The 22,771-nt window shown below is 43.8% G+C and overlaps 1 protein-coding gene across 1 annotated transcript in view; it reads right to left on the bottom strand.

Annotated features, from left to right (window-relative positions):
- TMEM192 (transmembrane protein 192) overlaps positions 1-6,307 on the bottom strand; it is a 450,896-nt gene extending 444,589 nt beyond the window's left edge. Inside the window, exon 1 of the mRNA XM_044062213.1 lies at positions 6,165-6,307. Within this exon, the coding sequence (XP_043918148.1) occupies positions 6,165-6,288 (124 nt within the window). The 5' untranslated portion in view covers positions 6,289-6,307. The remainder of the gene's footprint in view (positions 1-6,164) is intronic.
- Positions 6,308-22,771: the final 16,464 nt, after the last annotated feature.

The following is a 22,771-nucleotide window of genomic DNA, read 5'->3' as shown; positions in this document are numbered from 1 at the left end:
TATGTGTCAGTATTCCAGACTGCAAAGGTATGTGTACAATAACCAAAAACACTTAGAAAAGACACAAAAAATTTTTTGTCAATATTGCATGCAACAGGCTGGGAAGACAAAGGTGAGACTTATACAATGATTTGAACTTACTTTATAGTGTCATCACATGGGGCACCCTTCTAACACAGTGAAAGAAGGCTAATCTGTGAGGAAAACATACAAGGGTGTACACAAAGGGAATTATTAGGCCTGCCACAATCTGAACTTGCACAATCTGTCTACTGCCTTCTGCTGAGTATTAGAACTAAATATAATTTTAAGTAGTAAGTAGTTAATGTTAGTTATTGGCGGATACTTGTCTTTCTTTTATTTTGCAACTTAAGCATGCAACTTCATTACATCTCACCCATAAAACAGACTTCATGATGTAGTTTGGTCTATCGATTATCAAAATGTAAATAAATAAAACATTAAACACAAATCATAATCACTTTAGTGGATAAATGAAGAGAAATAACAATTTAGTCTCATGTTACAGATTCTCAAAACAAAGCGAGGGAAGGTCTCTAAATTGTAACTGGGAGAGACACAAGGCACACTGTGCTTAGTGCTAATTAACTGTGCTCTGTAGCCAAGCAGATCTTGCTAGCCTATGCTCTCTGTTGAAAAATACATCTGCATAATTCTGATGTATATATACAACACCAAAATGCTGTGTAAATCATCACATCTTTACAATATTTCAGAAAAAGTACAGTTTTGTACCTACCATAAATGTAGATATCCGAATTGGATAGCATCTGCAGTCATAACAACTGGGTTGTCCTGCAGCCCTTCAGTCGGCCGGATTCCAAAGTCCGGCCGGCTGATGTCGCACTTCACCGTCGGCGTCATCTCTGTTGGCCTCGGGTATATAAGCATCAGCCGACGCCATTTTCTTCAGTGTTTCTTGCCCCAGATGCCAGAAGCCCTCTAGAAGGCTAAAAATTTTGGATAGATGCCAATGTTTCCAAAAGATAGAGGTAAACACAAAATAAGCATGTATGTACATAAATACAAACAAATACACCATGAAAGAAGTCCCCACTAGCTAGCTATTAGAAGGGTAAACACCCTAGGAGTACCACAGAGGGAAGGAGTGACTGCAGATGCTATCATCTACATTTATGGTAGGTACAAAACTGTACTATGTCCTTCATGGATGCATCTGCAGTAGAATACCATAGCCAACTAGGGAGGAGGATAAAGGTAGATTATGGTGTGTTTAGGATCCAGTGGCAAACCCTGCTCGGGATCTGGAATATAGAGGCAAATTATAATGCTTGGCAAATGTATGCACGGAGGTCCAAGTAGCCTAATAAATAATGTCTTTTGTAGCCACCGTAAGAAGGCTGTGGTAGTGGCTGTTGCCCTTGTAGAATGAGGTCTTATGTTCTGTGGAATTTGCTTTCCATGGAAGGAGTAACAGAATCGTATGCAATTTCCTATCCATTTGGAGATTGTCTGTTTGGAAATAGCTTTTCCTTCCCTTCCTGTTGCATAGGCTACAAAAGTTGGTCAGTCTTTCTGCTATTTTTGTTCTGTCCAAGTAGTAGCGTAGCTGTCTATGTACATCCAAGGTATGCAGTATTCTTTCCCTCTGTTTTGTGGGTTGGGAAAGAAGGTAGGTAGGTGGATTGCCTGGTTTAAGGACACTCTGGATACCACCTTAGGCATAAATGTAGGATTAGTCCTCATGGACACTCTATCTTGGTGGAAGATTAGAAAGGGTTGCACTGCCATTAAGGCCTGTAGTTCTGAAACCCTCCTTGCTGAAGTAATTGCCAGTAGGAAAGCAGTTTTCCATGACAGGTGTTGCAGGTCTGCTGTTGCTGCTGGTTCAAAAGGTGATAGAGTCAATTTTCTAGCACAAAGTTCAAGTCCCAGGCTGGTAATGGTGGTTTCTTGGAGGTTTTACATTCTTGATTCCTCTGAGGAACTGCAAAAACAGGTGGATCAAAGCTGTATTCTGCTGAAATAGCTGATGCATGAATCTTGATGGAGGAATAGGACAGGCCTGAATGAAGTAGTCGGCCAGATACTCCAGAATGTTGGGCATATCTATGTTTGATACATCTTTACCTCTTTCTGAGCTCCAAATGACAAACCTTTTCCATTTCCCAGCATAGTTTCTTCTTGTTGAAGGTCTGCGGTTTCCAAGAATAATGTCTTTAACTCTTTGTGAAAGCTGTGGATTAGCAGCTGCTATGTGATGTTCCATGCAGCTTTGCAACGTTTTTTAGGTTTGGATGCATGGTGCTGTAGTTGTTCTGAGTTAGCATCAAGGGCATCAGGGGTATTGGCCACATATTGTTCGAGACATGCTCCTCAGCAGTGGGTACCAATGTTGTCTTGGCCAGTTTGGAGCTATCAGGATTATCCTGGGCGTTCCTCCTTGATTTTTAGTAATACTTGTGTATCAAGGGAAGAGGTGGGAATGCATATGCTGTTAGTCCTTTCCAGCTGAAGGAGAGCGAGTCCACTTTCCATGCTAGTGGGTGGAATGTCCTTGTGCAGAATTTTTGAGCTGGTGATTGAGAGGTGATCTATCTGAGGCATTCCCCATTTCTTGAGATGGTCTTGAAGATGTCCTGCTTAACATATCTGCTAGAGAGTTTAGCTGAGTGCCAGGGTCCACAGCTTGTTTGTTGATGTACCACATGACTGTGGTGTTGTCTGTCCTTATCATCAACTGGCCTTCCCTGAGAAATGGTCTGAACTTTTGGATTGCCAGTTTTACTGCCAGCATTTCTTTTAGGTTGATGTGCAGGTGCCATCCCAGGTCTGAAGCATCTGTTGTGATGGTCTGGCTTGCTTGACTTTCTTGCAGGCAGGGCAGCCTGGTTTTGGCATCGTGAGCCCACCATAGGATCTGTTTTTTTTAAGCATGGTAGTGGTGGAATTTCCGTTTCTAGGCTGTGTCTGTGTTGGGACCATAAATTCTTTAGGTACCACTGAAGCTTTCTCATATGTAGTCAGTGCCAAGAAAAAAAGGGAGTTCTTTTTTTGTTTTTCTGTAGTTAGGAATGCCATTTGCCTTACTGTGTCAATTCGCTCCCAGGAATTGCTTTTGTTGTCCCCTTGTATCAGACAGTCGTCCAGGTATGGATAAATTTGAATTCCCTAGTCTGCAATGGCTTATGTACTGATGCCAGGCATTTTGTGAATACTCTGAAGCAGTAGATAAGCCAAAGGGCAATGCTGAGAATTGATAGTGCTCTGATCCTGCAAGAAAGTTACCAGCCAACACTCCTTGCCCCAGCAGAAGAGAAGTTGCTAGGGTCAGCATTGAATTTTTTTTGGATGATGTAAGTATTTAGTAGGTAGGGTAGAGGTCTAGAATCTCAACTTTTTCCTTTCTTGGAACTAGAAATAGTCTGGAGTAGAGAACCCCTTTCCTTGCTCTGCTGTTGGCACTTTTCCCACAGCTCTCATGTTTGCTAATTCGATGTAGAGGCAGGTGTTGATTCTGTGCCTCTGTGTTTACCTTGCCACTGTCGGTCCTCTGTAGGCACCTCCTTGATTTTCCTTACCTTTCTTTTTTTTCATAAACCTGCTGGCAGGGTGTAACAAAAACTTGATTTATCCATAGGAGCATCAAGCAATTTAGATTATCTGTCTAATGACCTTTCCTGCTTCCCTTTTTCAGAAGGAACAGGGCTAGTCGCTTGAGCTCCTGCCTTGAGACCCCTCCGATAGTTTCGGGGTCGAGGGGGGGGCCTTGTAGAGTGGTGATGAGTATCTGGCACCCTGTAAAATCTGTCTGGTTTGGCGGGGCTGGGGTAAAGAATCTGGAGCTGAGCAGGCATCATCATCATCCACAGAACAGAGAGGATAGGATAGATAGAGAAGGGTCTAGGTCACCCAGGTGCAAAAGGTCCTTGTAGGTGCGTGAGGTCAAAAATTCCTCCTGTTGGTTTAATCCGGTGCTCGCATGGCACTGCTGGGAAGCCCCAAAAGGAGAATTCTTCTGGAGGAATCAGCTGGGATGGATTCTGGGAATGTCAATCTCTGGCTCATCATTTGGCTGGAGAGAACTCAGAGCTGGTTTCATAGGTCTCTGTCATCAGGATCATCATCAGGGCTCTGAGGGGCTGGGCTGCTGCCCTGAGTCTGGGGGCTGAGGGCTGGGGTGAATGATTAAGATCCTGTTAATAATTGAAATTAATCTATCTGCAAGGTAAGCATTTGAGGAAGAGAGGGAGGGGCCAGGTGGAAGGGGTTTAAACAGGCACTTTTAGTAGTCTTGGCTGCTTTAGCCCTGAGCCTGGCCTTAATGGACTGGACATGGCTGCTGGTGGTGGCAGCAGCAGGGAGTGGTGTCTGATAAGTCAGTGTTGTCTGATAGTAAGTGGGTAAAAAGCACCGTGGGTAAAATAGTGCAAGGGAGATTGGGGCCGAGGTGTTAGCAGACCTCAGGGTTGTGTTGAGTTTGATTAGTTTAGTTTCAGTTTTTTTTTTTTTGCGCGAGTTCGTTTCACTCGGGTTTGCTTAACCATGCCAACCCGAAACAAACCGGACTTTATGTCGGCCTTTTTCTTTTTTTTTGAAGTCGGAGGTCCGCGGAGGTCCGCGGGGCTTAATGGCATAAAAAGTCAGAACCGAAAAACTGTTCGACCGAGTTGACCGAGCTCGTCGCGTGAAAGCGTTGAAAGAAGCAGCACAGCGAACAAGCTGCTGGGCCTAAACAGGGGGGGCAGCAGGCAAGAAGAGAAAGTATTAGGGAGGTATTTGTTTTTCCCCACAGGTTAAACAATTATTAACTTTTTCTGATCGGCGGCTGAAAGAAAGAGGTCCAACGGGGGGTTAGCTTTTTAAGTCTCTTTAGAAGTATCGGTAGAAGTAATCTCCGATCCGACCGGACGCACTTGAACGACAGCTTTCTGCTCAAGCACGCCGCAAGAAAGAAAGACTGAAAATGGCTGATGCTTGCTTATATACCCGGCGTCAACAGAGATGACGCGTGGTGAAGCGACATCAGTCAGAAGGACCCGACTTTGACTTTGAATCCCGACTGAAGGGCTGCCTGACGACAGGACAACCCAGTTGTTATGACTGCAGATGCATCCATGAAGGACATCACCTTTTATCTAAATCACACTGACAAAACTGTCATCAAAGGTAGAGAACTAAAAATAAAATAAAAAAGCAATACTCTGAATAATGATAAACTGAAAGTAGCAAATTAAAATATGTTTTAAACTGACAAAGCAAGTCAGTTTAACTGAATGATCAAAAATTCTAAATGCACACGTATACATTTTGTACAGTGACACTGATATTTGCAGGTTATACATGAAAACAACAGTCATTAAATTATTACCATGTCGTGACATTAAAGCCTACAACCTTTCTAGAGCGCAATCAAAATACAAACAGTAACTAATAAACTATGCATATATCTATATGTGTAGAAAGAGAAAGATGCACACACGTGCGCGCAGGCACGCACAAACACAAAGCAGCATTACTTTGATGTAATAGGGTTCCAAATGTCGCCTTTTGTGGTAATGCAAGGTTTTACGTCTGTACTAAGACTTGCCTGTGATTTCTTTCTAAATTTTGTCCTGCTCAGCCTAGCTGACAGAACACTTGGAATTACAGCCAATAAAAATACCAGACATTACAATTATGCATGTCATCTTCAGAAAATGGTAAACCTTTGCAGTCCACCAATATCTAAGTGAACAGTATCAGTTTATGTACAATATCGCTGATGTAGGATTCTCTGCACCTGATCTTTTGGTCTGTTTTCTAAAATATTAAGACATGGAAGCCACTAAGTGAAAATGTCAGGAACAACAGAACCAAATAACCCCAATGTGCTCAGCTAGATGTACACATTAATACATACTGTTATGTTTGTCATGTTAAGGTTTTAAAGGATAGGGGCTCTGCCCTTCCCCACCCTGATAAAGTAATCAGTCCAGCCCTTATTTAGCAGAGTTAAGTAGCATGCTAATCTAGATAACTGTCCTTTTCAAGGGGACTAGGAGCACTGTTAATATAAAAGGCTAGCAACCCTGCAAGCAAATCTGCAACAAAATACTACACAGGCACCGTTATTCATGGGAGTGCAAACAAATGGCTTTCAATAGCCATGTTAGGAATCTGCAGACTAAACAAGCTCTCACCTGTGTAAATTAGAAGGCACACCAGTGATAAAATCAGCTCCAAGCCCAGCACGCTAAGAATTAAGGGCAAGTATACCTTTGTCTTTGCAATGGACAGCTCAAGTGAAATTATGAACAGCATCATAGTACTTCCTGCAATAAATGATTAAAACAAAACATTATTTACATCATTACAGCAGACAGAATATACAAAGCAAAGTAAACCTCACAATTTATGTACTGAACCTTGACTCAATTTCAAGATTCAAGCATATTGCAGCATCTGCATTAGACCTAAGATGTCACAATGAGGTAAAAAAATTGGGCAAAATGACCCTGACTGTCTATCAGATAAGAAAGAGAAGTACCTTGACCTCACTTGACATACGATGACACAGTACACCAGATGCACAGTAAAACACTTTTGTTGATATGCTAATATGTTGTACTTGGGAAATAAAATGTTATGTACTCACCGTAATGTTCCATCTGTGTTGTCCATTTTCATTCTTCTGCAACCTGTGGGTTCAGTTCTGATCCCCGGAACCGACTTGTGTGCTACAACAGCTTGTGGGAACCAAAAACTCTCGAGCTCATCACTTACCCACAATGCACTATCCCAATTACCTCAGATCAAGTTTGCTGATGGAAACAGACGAAGACTTTCATGGACACTATATCTGGAATTGCAAATTTACACCAAAAAAGGTAATAATCCATTTATCACCTGTTCTTCCAGAAATCCAAGGTAGAGAGTTGGAGGGAGGGGAGATGAGGAAGAATGAATATGGACAACACAGATGGAGCGTTATGGTGAGTACATAACTTCTTTATCTGATGATGTCAATTTTCATTCAGTCCTCAACCTGTAGGACAGAGTCCCCAGCTACCTTACATCCTAAGTGTCATTGAACAGAATGATGCTCTACCCCTGGAGACCAGATCCAATTTGTAAGACGTAATAAAGGTATGGGGAGTAGCCCAAGTTGCCACTGCACAGATATCATCCATGGAAGCTCTAGACTGGAATACAGCTGACGTTGCTACGGTCATGGTTGAATGGGGATCTCAAGGGTTTCGACAAGGAAATGCCCAACTTGGTACAGATGAAACAGATACAATTAGTGAGCCATATGGCTAAACTCACTTTGTTCACAGGTTTTCCCAGTCTGGTATGCAAAAAAGGAAACAGATGCAAAAGCATCAGAGAGGTCCAAAGCAGACACCCACAAAACCTGCACCTCCTGTCACAAACCAGACAACACATAAAACACAAAATCAGTGTGCTGCACAATCACAGCCCTTAAGGCGAAACAACATACCTAACACACTACTAATAAGTGACTCAATAGTCAGGCACACTGACGCCCCATTCACTAGGCTGCACAAGGAGAAGGTTACTGTTAGCTGCCTGTCGGGAGCCAGAATCCGCCACATGACACAAGCACTCAGGTTACTCCAGAACAAGTACAAATATGACTCTGTCATTGTTCATGTTGGTGTGAATGACCTGAGCCGTACCTCCCTGGACTACATGAAAAGAGACATGGAAGAGCTCTCTGATCATGTAGCACAGGCGGGTATGACCCTGACCCTGAGTAGCATCCTGCCCTCACCAAGAATGATACCTCAGTATAAAGAAAAAATATCAATTTCAACAATTGGCTAAACTTCTGGTGTCATTCAAAGGGGATCCAGTGTCTGTCAACCTAGGATGACATGCTCGACAAGCCACGTTGCTTCGCAAGAGATGGCTTGCAACTGTCACCCCTTGGCTTTCGAATACTGGCCAAGGCTCTTGCTGCCCCCATAGTGCCTTTTTTAGGCAAGGCTCAAAATTCAAACCCACCTCCGTAAACAGCACAAGTAAAAAACTGAGGGTTATGCTACTCAACGCCAGGAGTTTAAATCTCAAAATGCATGTGCTCGAAGCACTCCTAAGTATGGAGAACGTCGACATCTGTGCAGTAACTGAAACCTGGTTCAAGGCTCCAGAGAGCACTCCAGCACTACTGGGCTACAACTCATACCACACATTTGGTCACAGAACATGGACCGAAACACAAAAGGAGGGGGTGTATTCATATTCATCAAGGATACCCATACCTCCAGGTTAGTGGCGCAGCATGATACCTCTGAGATCATCCATGTGCAACTAACATCAGGCAAATCTGCAATGCAAATTGTGGCCTGCAACAGATCATCCTCCATGACCCAGGACCACCACTCCGCCTTTCTGGAGACACTGGAAAACATGAAAGTCCTACCGAAATCCCTGATCTTGGGAGATTTCAATTACCCTACCATTAACTGGGAAAACTACTTGAATACAAACTCCCAGGCTCAGCGCTTCCTGGAATTTATCAACTCAAATGCCCTGGATCAGCTGGTAAACTCCCCTACCAGAGGCCACAACATATTGGACCTGGTCATCACCAACATGGGCGACAGGTGCTCCGTACCGGAGATCAACCCGTCACTGGATAGATCAGACCATAAACTAATCACCCTGGATGTCCACACCCCACCACCACCCCCAACCAAGGAAACCACATTGAAAAACTTTTCTAAAGCAAACTTCACCTTACTTAAGTCAGAGGTGGTAAGTTTCACAGCCCCCACACTAAAGGATAACACTGCCCAAGATGCAGAATCCTTTACAATAGCACTCTATGAGCACCTACAAGGATGCATGGATCGTGCCATCCCTAGCAAAACCAAGACTCACTCCCCGAAGAGAAGGAAACCTGGACCCCTGCCATAAACAGGGTATACAACAAAAGGAGGAAACTAGTTCAGAAAAAAAGCAAATCTCAAGAAGGAAAGACATCCCTGATCAGTATCAGTAAGAAACTAAGGTCCCTCATAAAATCATCCAAGGCTAACTTTGAAAGAAAAATAGCCAATGACTCGAAAGATAGCCACAAAGCCTTCTTTAGCTATGTCAAAAATCTAAGTGGCAACTCGCAGATATGCTCTGAGATCGTGCAAAATAGCACAAAATATACTGAACCTACTGATATTGCCAACATACTGGCAGATAGATTCAGTGCAAACTTCACCTCCCTCTCACCTTCAAAAGGGCCCACAACAGTACCGGAAAAGTGTAGTGTGCCAGAAATCACAGAAGCACAGGTGAAAACAGCCCTTTCAAAAGCCAAAAACACAGCATCAATGGGGCCACGAACGAACTAACCCCCCACCTAAACACACTCTTCAACCGCAGCCTCTCCACAGGCTACGTGCCCACAGAATGGTGCACAGCAATAGTTATTCCGCTCCACAAAGGAGGAGCCACAACTGACCCTGGTAACTATTGCCCCATAAGCCTGACTAGCCTGGTCTGCAAGGCTATGGAGCGCATCATCATGGAACCCATTAAAAAAGACATTGGGAAATTCCAAACACTTGACCCGACCCAGTTTGGCTTTGTTAAGGGCAGATCATGCCTACTAAACCTGGTTGACTTCTTCGAGACAGTTACCAAGGCCATAGATGAGGGAAAGGTGGTTCACACAGCCTAACTTGATCTCGCCAAAACTCACCAGCCTGAACATAAACCCTTACGTCACAATATGGGTTGCCAACTGGCTTACAGACACAACTCTCACAGTAAGAATAGCGGGCTCCAGGTCTGACTCTAAACCAGTCACAGGTGGTGTCCCGCAAGGCTCAGTTCTGGGACCCTTACTGTTCGGCATATATTTCTCAGAAGTACAGGCAAACACAGGAGGACTATGGCTAACCAAGTTCGCCGATGACTGCAAACTGGAAGCCATAACTGACTCTCCAGCTGACACGGACATCCTCCAAAAAGGCCTTACTGAGACAGACACCTGGTTAACAAAGTGATGGCCTCAAGCTAAATGCCAAAAAATGCATAGTCATCCCATTTGGGAAAAACAAAACACCCACGAATTACCACATAGGCAGCAGCCCCCTTAATACAGAAGAGGTAATAAGAGATCTGGGGACCCAGGTAGACAGTAATCTCTCCTTTGACAATCATATTGCCAAAGTAGTTAGGAAATCCTTCTATGTGGCCTATCTAATTACTAAGGGGTTCACATCTAGAAATAAAGAGGTTATAGTGTCCCTCTACTCGTCACTCATCAGACCCATCATAGAGTACAATGCCCCATTTGGGATGTACCTCACAAGACACTCCCAACAGCTTGAAAGACCACAAAAGCACCTCACCAAGAGGATTACTGGCCTCAAACATATGTCCTATGCAGCCCGACTGAAAAACCTCTGGCTGTACTCAGTGGCATATCGCTTACTTAGAGGTGATCTCTGCCTGACTTGCAAAGCCATGTCCAACTCAGAATTGATGGACATGCTCCACCTAAAGAAATCCAAGTCACTGTGAGCCACGTGCTCTAGTGAGCTAAACCTCACCCCAACAATAAATAGAACATGCTGGAGGGATAGATGCCTGTCACAGAGACTCCCCATGCTTTGGAACAAAATTCTTAACTACATTAGGCAGAGCCCCTCACTAACACTCTTTAAGAGAAGCCCTGACGAGTGGATGGGTAACAGAAAGTACACCCCTGGGATCACTTCATTGGCTCTGCTTGACAGAGGCTCAGTTAATTAACCAATGGGGCGGCGAAAGCAGACACACTCTGGCTAGGCTTATAAATGCCCTCGGGCAGATAGCCTAGTACCTACCTATGAACCTATATTTCTCATCCCATAAATGTAGATGTTCGAGTGTTCACCCTGCTGCAGTCATCACACTCGGGCTATCCTGCCGTCAGGCGGTCCTGCAGTCGGCCTGAATTCCAAAGTCTTGGCCCAGCGTCGGTTGCTGTCGCTTCTTCCCTGACGTCAGTGCGCCAGGGGTATATAAGAGGCATCCGATGCCATTTTCTTCAGTTTTTCTTGCCCCAGATGTCAGGTGCCCCCAATAGGTAGGCAATATATATATATATATATATGTATATATATATATATATATATATATATATATATATATATATATATATATATATATAAATAAAACAATACCTTCAGGCACAAGCAAATACACTACAGAGGTTGTATAGGATAGAGTGGCACAGATAAGTTCAGCTAGTTCAGAGGGGATGGAGGGAGGGTAACCTGGACTGCAGCAGGGTGAACACTCGAACATCTACATCTATGGTAGGTACAAAACTGTACTATGGTCATCGTGTAACCCTGCTACAGTCATCACACTTGGGTTGAATCCCAAAGCTAAGGATGGGTGGTGGAGTTAAACAGGGTTAGAAGAAGCTAGAAGGCCCTGCAAAACTGCAGTGGCAAAACCAGCTCTAGTCTTAGAATATAGGGGTAAGTAAAAGTGTTTGGTGAAGGTGTGCACGGAATCCAAGTTGCAGCTTCCAGAATATCCTTGGTTGGCACTCCCCAGAGAAAGGCTGCTGATGTAGCTGTAGCCCTGGTGGAGTGGGACCTAATGTTAAGCAGGTACCGGTTTCCCATGATGCGTGTAGCAGAAACGTATGCAATGCCCTATCCATTTAGAAATGGTTTGTTTTGAGATAGCTTTTCCTTGTGATCCTGCAGCATAGGCTACAAAGAGCTGTTCAGATTTTCTGAAAGCCTTAGTTTTATCCAAGTAGTAACGTAATTGCCTATGAATGTCGAAAGAGTGCAGGAGTCTTTCTCCTTTGTTCTGGGGATTTGGGAAAAAGGTGGGCAAATGAATGGTTTGGTTTAGGACCACACTGGATACCACCTTTGGCGTAAAGGTAGGGTTAGTTCGTAGAGAGACTTTGTCTTGATGAAAAATGAGGAAAGGCTCCACTGCCACTAGTGCCTGTAGCTTTGACACTCTTTTAGCTGAGGTTATTGCTAGTAGCAGGGCAGCTTTCCATGAAATAAATTTTAAATCAGCTGAAAACGCTGGTTCAAGGGGCGGCAGTGTAAGCTTTTCCAGAACAAAGTTGAGATCCCAAGTAGGTGTTGGTGCTCTCCTGGGTGGTCGTATGTTCTTAGCCCCTCTGAGGTACTGTCTTAGGAGTGGATGTGAGAATAAAGGAGGATCCGTGTTGTAATGAGCTGAAATTGCTGAGGAGTGGATCTTAATAGATGAAAAGGAAAGTCCTTTGTGCAACATCTCAGCTAAATATTGTAGAATCTGAGGAATGTTTGGATCAAGGGGATTTTGGCCTTTAGCCTGGTTCCAGGCACAAAATCTTTTCCATTTGTCTGAAGAGGTTTTTCTGGTGCTGGGCCTCCTGGCCTCCAGAATGACATCCATAACAGCTTTGGATAGAGGAGTTGGCTGGTTGTTTAGGTAATTTGCCATGCAGCCAGGTTTAAAGTCTTGAGCTGGTTGTGTAGAATCTGATTGTCTTGCTGGGTGAGCAGGTGAGGAATTTGTGGTAAAATCCATGGTGGGCCATGTTCCTTAGAATTGGACACCAATGCTGGCATGGCCAGTCTGGTGCAATAAGTATCATTTGTGGCCTCTCTAATCTGACTTTCATCAGTACCTTTGCTACGAAAGGCATACACTGTTAATGTATTCCAACTGAATGAGAGGGCGTCCACTTTCCAAGCTTGTGGATGGAATGTCCTTGTGCAAAATTTTTGAAGTTGGTAGTTTTGGGGGCTGGCAAACAGATCTATGTGTGGCCGTCCCCACTTTTGAGCTATCATTGCAAATACTTGTGGATCTAGTTTCCACTCGTGTGGATCCATGATGTTTCTGCTTAGGTCGTCTGCCAACATGTTTTTCTTTCCTGGCAGGAATTGTGCTTGTAATTGAACCTGGTAAGACAGTGCTGTGTTCCACAAGGTCATTGCTTGCCTGCATAGAGGGTAGGAATGTGTGCTCCCTTGCTTGTTAATGTACCACATTACTGTGGTGTTGTCCGTCTTTACTATTAGTTGTCCTGGGTGTGAGAGGTCCTTGAAAGCTGTTAGGGCATTCTGTACTGCTAGCATTTCTTTTTGATTGATATGCAGATGCCTTTGATCTGTAGTCCATTTGCCCTGAATGCACTGTCCTGCCATGTGTACTCCTCAGGCATAGTCTGATGCATCTGTTGTCATAGTTTGTTTGGCTGTGAGTAAGGTGAAAGGCTGACCCTTGTTGAGGTGACATGCCTGTGCCCACCATAGAAACTCCTGTTGAAGGCAGGGAATGAGTGGTATCATTGTTTCTAAGCTGTGGCTGTGCCGAGTCCATACGCTTTTCAGGTACCATTGTAATTTACTCATATGCAGTTTTGCAAATGGTATTAGTAGTATGCAAGATGCCATGAATCCCAAAGCCTGCAGAATTTTTCTTGCAGGGAGTTGGGTCTTTGTTGCCATTATTTTGAAATATTGAGTCAGCTGTTGTTGCTTGTCTGGCGTGAGATAAGCCATCTGGGCCGTTGTAATCAAGCTGGCACCCAGGAATATTATGTTTTGTGAGGGCACTAGTTTTGATTTCTTTTCGTTTACTGTGTACCCTAGGCAACTTAGGTGTTTGACAAATGCCAGATGCTTTGCAATTACTGGTGCCAGGCATTTTGTGAAGACCCCGGGCGCAGTAGATAAGCCAAAGGGCAGTGCAGAGAATTGATAGTGTGTTGAACCTGCAATGAAGTGGAGGTATCATCTGCAATTTTGTCTGACAGGGACATGCAGGTATGCCTCCTTGAGGTCCAACGTTACTAGCCAAGCATTCATGTCCATGAGAGCTGTAATTTGTTTTTGTGCCTCTGCCCATTGATTTGGTGGCAGGTTTGGCATTCCTTTTCTCCTTGGCAAGGTATGAAAGTGGAATCTGTATCCTTGTGAGACAATGTTTAGGACCCATTTGTCTCTTGTGATGATGTGCCAGTTGTCTGCAAAAAATGCTAATTTTCCTCCCAAGGGGCTTGCTAGTTTGAGGATTGAATCATTGTGTTTGTCTTCTGCTAGCTTGGGGCCTGTCTTCTCCTCCTTTCTGGGTAGCAGTACCCCATTGGCGAGGTTTGTAAGAGCCTTGTGACTGACCTCTGTCCCTTGGGCATCTGTATTTGCCCCTCTGTGATCTGTCAGAAGCTGGAAAGGACCAGTTTTTTGTTGGCCAATTTCTGCTGAAACGAGGGGGTTGTTCCTGTAAAAAATCCTTGACCGTCTGCATAGACTTTGCCTTATCCTCCATTTTCTTTAAGACCTCTTCTGCTTTGACACCAAATAATACATCCTGCTGTAAAGGTGCATCCAATAATTTTGCTTTAACATGATCAGGCAGGGTTTGTTCTTTTAACCAAGCATGTCTACGTATGACAGACCCAGTAACAGCTGTTCTACAGGAAGCTTCCAATGAATCAAATCCACATTGTAAAGTATGTTTGCCCACCTGTTCAGCTGCATGCAACAGATCCTGCATTTCCTTGAATTCAGACTGTTCTTTATGTGTGCTCATTTTTTGCTTTAATTGAGAGATTAGGAACTGCTGATATTTCAGCATGTGAAACTGACAATTTAATGCTCTCATAGCCAGAGTTGCTGAGGTGTATATTTTCTTTCCCCATCTATCTAGGGCTCTGGAATCCCTTTCAGAGGGCACAGGATTTTTAGCCATAGAAGCTTTAGCCCCCTTGGGACCCTGGGAAATTGTTTCTGGATCAGCCACAAGGCTATTATAAAGGAATTTGTGTGAGTCAGGCACTCTGTAGTATCTGTCTGGTTTGGCTGGAGCAGGAGGTAGAGAGTCTGGATTTAGACTAGAGTCCAAGTAAACATCATCCACAATATCTAAAACTGGAGGGATAGCAAGTGGTCTGTGCTGGGGTAGTAAAAGGAACTCTCGGAGTCTTTTCTTAGAATCAGAGTAGTCCTGGCCTTCCCAGTGGAAATGTTCCCTCATGGTATGTAGTTTCCCCAAAGGAGTAGTCTTCAGGGGGAGATGCTGAGGGGATAGAGTCTTCAGCATCAGAGTCTTCATAAGGGGGAAAAGTGTAATCCTGTTCCTCAGAAGAATCTGAGGAAATTGAAACCTGGTCAGAGGAAGCATAATCCTCCTCTTGTCTTGGTCTTTTATCTGGGGGGATGGGAACCCCTGATTAGGGTAATCAAATCTTCAGCCATCTTAAGCATCTGTTTCTTAGGCATGGGGCCTTGAACTGTAGACTGATGTACAGTCTTTTTTGGTTTTACTGGAGTTTTAAGCTTAGCATAAGATTTAATGGTGAGTATAGTTGGTCTGACGACACCTTCTGCAACCGAAGGTGTTTCCACTGCACCGGGATCTCCTTCTGCTCCAGTGTTGGAATGGCCTAATGAAGACGGCTGCATCGGCCTAGTACACTCTGCTTGAGAATCCGCAGCTGTCTGCAGTTCCAATTCTACTGTTGTCAGGGGCTGCGTAGATGCCTCACTGAAAACCAGAGAACCGGCGACAGGCACAGCAGAGGCCTCAGAGTCTGGCTTGTTCCTAGGCTGCCTGTCCTTATCCCTGCATTTTTTATGCATGCCGGTCATCGGCTGCTCCGACGGCATGATATAATTAAATTTCCTACCAAAGTAATGTCATGCGAAGTCAAAACAACGTTTGATAGTTCGTTTATTACACCTAGCACAAAACCGACAACCTGTGACGTCGTGGTCTGGGCCTAGGCAAGGAATACAAAAAGAATAGAAGTCCTTATGAGGTATTTGCTTCCCACAAGAAATGCAATTGTTAACTTTTTCTGACATCGAACTGAGGCAAGAAAAGGTTCCCCAATGGGGTACTTAGCTTTATTGAAGACTTCGGACTGAAATTTGATTCGAAAATCTCAGGTGTCGGCCGGCCGGCACTTGCGAACTGCTTCTGCTTCGGGCACCGCGCGGCAAGAAAGACTGAAGAAAATGGTGTCAGATGCCTCTTGTATACCCCTGGCACACTGATGTCAGGCTAGAAGTGACAGCAACCTATGCCGGACCAAGACTTTGGACTTCAGGCCGACTGTGGGACCGCCTGACGGCAGGATAACCCAAGTGTGATGACTGCAGCAGGGTAACACGATGAACATCTGGTCCAACATCCTGAAATGTTTTGCACAGTGAAGACAGAATCTTAATTGTCTGTGAACATCTGGCAAAAGTAAGCAATATTCATCTTTGTTAGAGAAGATGGGAAAGAACACTGTCAGATTAATACATTGGTTGATATTGGTCTCTGAAACCACCTTGAGTAGAAAAGAGGGGTTGTTTCCGAGTGAGACTATCTATGTGAAAAAATAGGTATGGTGGTTTAGATAACAAGGCCTGAATCTGAAATTCTTCTAGCAGAAGTTGCTGCCACTAAGAAAATAGTTTTCCAACACAGGAACTTAATATCGTATTCATTAGCTAGCTGGTTCAAAGGGAGATTGAGTGATTGCTTGCAACACCAAATTTTATTTATTTTTACTTTATTTATTATTTATTTACTGGGAAAGTCTGACTTGGAACAAAGCCAATTTTCAGTGGAGACCCAGGGAGAAATGCTCCAGATGCATGTCTTTGTGATATGGGAGGAAACTGGAGCACCTGGAGGAAACCCACACGAATGCAGAGAGGACATGCAGACTCCACAGAGAAGGCACCCCAGCCAAGAATTGAACTGGAGAACCTCTTGCTGTGAGGCAACAACACTATCACTGCACCATCTGGCTTAAATGTTAGATGTTAAATTTGGAATGTCCAGATGAACCATGACTATCAAGTGGAAGAGGACATCTGGACTTCAATCCAGAATCCAAGGCTGTCGAATTAGGTGAGGACAAAGTAAGAAGAATCAAATCTGTCGAGGCCAATAAGGTGCAATGAGAATAACTGTGCTCTTCAACCTGACTGCTTTCTGTAGGAACTTGGGAATTAATGGAATTGGTGGAAAGGCATATTGGAGACCAAGGGGCCAATTGTGAAGAAGAGTATCCATCAATAACTCCCCCTGTGGTGGGATCAGGGCAAAATAGTTGCTGCACTGGTTGTTCTGCAGAAAGACAAACAGGTCATAGCATGACTGACCCCATCTTCGGAATATCCTTCCCAACACTTTCTGACTGAGGGACCACTCATGAGGTAAAAGAATGCACCTGCTCGATTTGTCTGCTATCACATGGGATTACCCCGGAATGCAAGTTGGTATGGGAAAATAGTTGGATGAGATCGCCCACTGCCACACTCTGATAGCTTCTTGACACAATGTATAGGATCTCATCCCATGTTGTTTGATGATGTAACAAACTAATGATATGGTGTCCATTTGAATTGCAATTGTTCACAAGGGGAGAGCATCCTGGAAGGCCTGCAATGATAAAAGCACTGTTCCCATTTCTAGGACGTTGATGTGCAAACTGGCTTTTACTGGGGACCAAGTGCCTTGGACCATCCTCCCTAAACAATACCCCCCTCCCAACTGGTAGGCGTCCATGGTCACTGGGGCCTTGGGCTGAGGGGGAATGAATGGATGGCCCTGTAAAATTTGATCCAATTGAACCCACCACGTGAGACGTCTTTTGCATACACTGGTGATTGCAATTGGCATTGACACTGGTTGATAAAGCAAGGACCACTGTGCTGCAAGCAGCCATTGTAAAAGTCTCATGTGAAATCTAGCCAAGGGGATGAGTGTTATATATGCTGCCATGGATGCCAGTGCCTGAAGAACTAATCTTGCTGGTACTTTATTGCTGTTGATTACCTTCATGACTTGAAATAAGACTGTCTCCAGTCTTTGTGGGGAAAGGGAGGCTATTGCAGTCTTTGTGTTTAAAGAAGCCCATAAGAAATCCAGTGTGTGTGTTGGCTCAAGGTGAGATTTTTCATAATTTATGGTTATGCCCAGGTAAGAGCATGTCTGGAGAACTTTTTTTCTTGCCGCTAACAGTCGATGCCTGGTCATAGCGTTGAAGAGCCAGTCATCCAAATATGGAAACACCCGGAATCCTTGCAGTATCAAGTGAGGTGCTACGACTGCCATACACTTGGTGAACACCCTGGGGTCTGTGGTGAGGCCAAAGTGCTGTACTCTGAATTGGTAATGACTGGCTCCCAGCCAAAGAGCAAGCACCTTCTGGATCGCCTGTGCATCTTTATGTGATAGTACGTACCCTGAAGGTTTACAGAGCACATCCAGTCGTCCTCTTCCAAAAAAAGGAAGAATGGACTGAACTGTGACCATCTGGAATTTGGTTTGCCAAACCTATTTGTTTAAATTGCTGAGATCCAAAATCAGTCTCCAGTCCCCTGTCTTTTTTGGCACTAAAAGAACCTTGAGTAAATTCTGGATTCTCTCTGGTCTGGTGTAGCTTTTGCATTTGTAGTGCTGCTTGTTCCCTCTGACTGGATGGAACATCAGGGACTTTTCTGCAAGTGGACGGAGGAAAGGAAAATGGTATAACATAGCCTCTGGATATTATCCTTTGTACCCATGTATTGGAAGTTATTGGTAGCCAGGCTCTCTGAAGCAGGGACCAGTGACCCCAGACTGTCTCCAGAAGAAAACAATTGGGTCTCCTTTCAGGAGCGCTAAAAGAGTTTACCAAAAATGGAATCTCTGTAACCTTGGTTTTGCAAGCCACCTCTGCCACGAGGGTGATGTCTTCCCCCTCTGCCCCTGGGGGAACCACCACCACTTGTATCTTGAAAAGACCCTTGGGATTTCCTGAACCACATTTTCCCACCACTGGGTTGATTCCTTGAAAAGGATCTTTAGAGTGGAAAAACATATGCCCAGAGCAGAAAGGGTTTTCCCATCTTTCCTCCCACCTGGTCAATGTGTCTAACTTTAGAGCCAAACAAGGACGTGCCATCAAAAGAAGCACTGACGAATGAAAACTTAAAGAGCTCCACAAAATCACATAAGAGCACCCAAGTGTGTCTCCTTATGGCAATGCCTGAACCCGCTGCTCTGGCTGTTCCTTCGGCTACATGCAAAATGAGCCTCATGGAATAGTCAAAAATGGAATTTAGGTTGGCCAGCTGAGAGGTAACAGACTCCTGAGCCATTTCAGAAATGTCTCCTGAGAGGGTATCTGAAAGTACTTTAAATCAAATCCCTCTGTAATTTGGTAAAATGTGCCAGGTAGTTCAAGGACCATAAGGCAAACGTCATTGACACAAACTTGCTTCCCAAATCTATCCATTGTCCGAGACTCCTTGTTGGAAGGATGGATAGAGGAACTTTCCTCAACTAGTTCCTTTTTTGTGGCTGCTGCCACGACCATGGCATCCACAGGCAAACCTGTTGCCCAGAATGGCTTATCCTCGGTTGCAGTTATAATTCTGTTTGGTCTCTGTGGGATCGGCTCAATGGAATCTGGGGCCTTCCATGCCTGCCGAGAGATCAACTCAATGAGCTCATCAGTGGGAGTTACCTGGAAAGTACAGAGGTGGGTAACAAAGGCCTGCAGGTATACAGATTACTCAGATGAATAACTGGTGGACTTCCAATCACCTCTCTGCTTATGATTTTGAGGATTCCTCCAAATGAGACATCACCAGAAGGTTATCTTGGGGATCCTTCGCCCTCATCAAAATCCATGTCTTCTGTGATAGAGTCTTCTGGCGAATCCAACTGCTTCCTCTTGCACTTCTTCCTAGGACACCTGCTCAGTGGGGTGGTGTGGGGAGGTATCGGAAGAAGAGGGGGCACCTTGCTGGAAAACCCGAGGCTTTGGTACTTGCTGTCCCAGTGGAGGCAATGGTTGAGGTTCTGAACAAAAATGTGGCAGAGTTACTGTTCCGAGAGGGAAGGAAATGACTGAATGACTGTTGCAAACATAGCCTCGAAAGGAGATCCGCCCAGAGAAGGAAAGAACTCCAGATCCAAGAAGGCAGGCCTCAGAACTGTAGTCCCTCACTGCCCTGAGGAAATCCTTCCCAAAGTAGAAGCCGGAGCCAAGCTGATCCATGCCAAAGCCCTGAGGTGCAGGGAGGGCTCCAAAAAATAGGAGTCTGCTCCAGCCTCTTGGAACTGACATGACAGATACAGCTCCAAGAGGTCTCTGGTTCTGACTGAACTGAAGAACACAGAACAATCGTCGGATCTGAATGTAAGGATGTCTTTGGATCCTACGTAGTTGGTACCAGACAGCTCAGAACCATTGTCTCTGAAGCTTCAAGCTAAGTTAGAGGAGGAATTAAAGGAGGTGTAGTTGAAGACTGAAATCCCTGACCTGTAGGGGAAGGAAAAGAGGTGGTCCCTGTTGCACCTTGCGCCCAAAGAATTTTCCTCACCAATCTCTCCACATCGTCCAGAGTAAGACTTCTGAAAGACTGGGTGGACATGGCAGATGGAAACCTGGGTCTTTCCAAGAAAGGAGAAAGAAGTCTGTCTGGAAATGGATCTACTGACGGTGAATATAGAGTCCTAGGGATGAAAAAGGCAGTGGAAGACAAATCTTTTATTTGAGGCATCGGTTCCGAAGAACTTGGCACCAAAACATATCTTTGTTCATGAACTACCTGAACCGGAGAACATAGCTGGATCTGAAGACTTATAACACTCTCTGGTTCCGATGATTCTGTAGAAGCCGAAGGTTTGGACAATTTTGTTCTCAGATCTGTGGGAGAAGACAGAACTGAAATTCTTGCCTTCTTCAAGCTCAAAACCAATGGAGAGGTCGGAGTCGAAGAACTTCTCTTCTTTGCCTGCTCTGAAACCTTAGAGGAAGAAGTGGAGGTAGGACTAAAAATGTCCGATTTATCTTTATGTTCTGTAAAAAAGTCGTTCCAGATATGACCTCCCCAAAAGAGGAGGGAAGAAGTCCTTTAAGAATCAACTTGTTTTTTCTTTCTACAAGAGCTTGATGGCTAAAATTGTGGCAAATGGAGCAGTCCTCTTGAAGATGGAGGGGCCCAAAACAATATATGCATAGAAAATGTGTGTCAGAGTGAAGGATTTTGTGACCACATTTCTCACAGTGCTTAAAGTCCAACGGGCCTTTTTCTTTATCTGCCACTCTAAAGAGACAGCAACACACACACACACACACACACACACATTTGAGTAATCTCAATAAACAAGGTAAGGACAGACAGAAATAAAATGGTGATAGATCAGCAGAAAAACTTTTTTTTTTTTTTTTTTGAGAGGAAAGAAAGAAAGATCAACAATGACATTTTAGAGCTATATGAAATTGTGGAGGAGACGGGAAGAGAGAAATAACAATGATATTTAGAGCTACACAAAAGTGTAGAAGAGATGGGAAGAGTTAACTACAGAGAGGTTTAGAAGGGGAGAGGTTATAAATAGTATTGAAGAGTACTTTTGTACGATAGGGTATGATTTAAGAAGAAATTAAGGAAAACACAAGGGTTATAATAGAAGGAAAATGAAATAAATCCCTTATCTGTCTCGAAAAAATATGGCACCATGTCTAACTTGCAAATGGAAAATGAGATCTGAAGTTATTGGGATAGGTGCATTGCGGGTAGGGGATGAGCTTGAGAGTTTTTGCTTCTCACAAGCTATTGCAGCAGCCCAGACGGTTCGGAGGATCGGAACCAAACCACAGGCTGAGGACAGAATGAAAACTGACATCAGATCAATCATTCAGACAGGAAATATATGTTCAGGGCTGAAAATTCTCATGTTGCTCATACTGTATTTTCAATGCGAGAGTGCTTTGTTTTGTTCATCAAATGGCTGTCAGTGTTTCTGATGTAGAATTTTTAATAAAAATTTTAAATTAAATCTAAATCATTGCAAAAGTAAAGAAAAAAATAGTATGAACTTGGATAGGGTTTCAACAGTGTTTTACGGTTAAGTGGAAAGAGACAATCAAGTAATGAGATCCTGATGTGGTTGTGGGGGGGGGGGGGTCTGGTCCATTACTCTACCTAGGGCCCCATTTAACCATGGTCCAGCTCTGCTATTAATTGTTTTGTGTATGCTTAATCTTTTTGTTTTTATATCCAGTTAAAGTGGCAACCCAGGAGAACAATATGGTTAAGTGGCAAATGGAAGTGGAAAGAATCAGTTCCTGTACCCCTTAATACAGGAAGCATCTACTAAGAGTTTGGAGCATTAGTCCTTGGTGATAACTATCAGACCATCAATTGTGTCTTCATTTTCTGGTAAATCACAGAGGATTAAAAATCACTAACATTTAGCAGTCAGTAATAGCAATTATTAGTTTCATAGAGTTTGTTGTTCAGAAAATGCATATTGATGTAAAAACTGTTCTGTTAACTTTTGAAGTAAATTAGAGAAGTTTGTCTCTTATCTGTCTCTGATTTTGCAGATCTTCCCGGATTTTGCCTCACATTTATATCCCTCATTAACATTATTTTCTGTTAATTCACTGAAGATTACTGTCAGTCAGAAATACCAGTCATTACAGTTTCATAGTTTTTATTCTTCTGAGAATGGACGTCCATGCAACACTGATCTGTTGACATTTTAAGTGATTTGGAGTTGTTCGGCACTTATCAAACTGCTTCATGTAGTCAAAATTACAGGGTTTGAATCCTTTCACCTCCATTTGCCTACTTTGTGACTTTGAGCAAATCACTTAACCAGACATTGCTCCCAGGTCACCACAATAAACAGAACATGCTGGAGGGATAGATTCCTGTCCCAGAGACTTCCCATACTCTGGAACAGACTACCTATCTATGTCAAACAGAGCTCCTCATTAGCCCTCTTCAAGAAAAATCTTGATGATTGGATGGGAAATGGGAAA

Source organism: Protopterus annectens, chromosome 2.part1 (assembly GCF_019279795.1).
Source record: "Protopterus annectens isolate FY-2018-M chromosome 2.part1, PAN1.0, whole genome shotgun sequence".
Lineage (NCBI taxonomy): Eukaryota > Metazoa > Chordata > Ceratodontiformes > Protopteridae > Protopterus > Protopterus annectens.
Note: the sequence above shows the minus strand (reverse complement) of the source record. Positions and strands in the feature narration are given on the sequence as shown.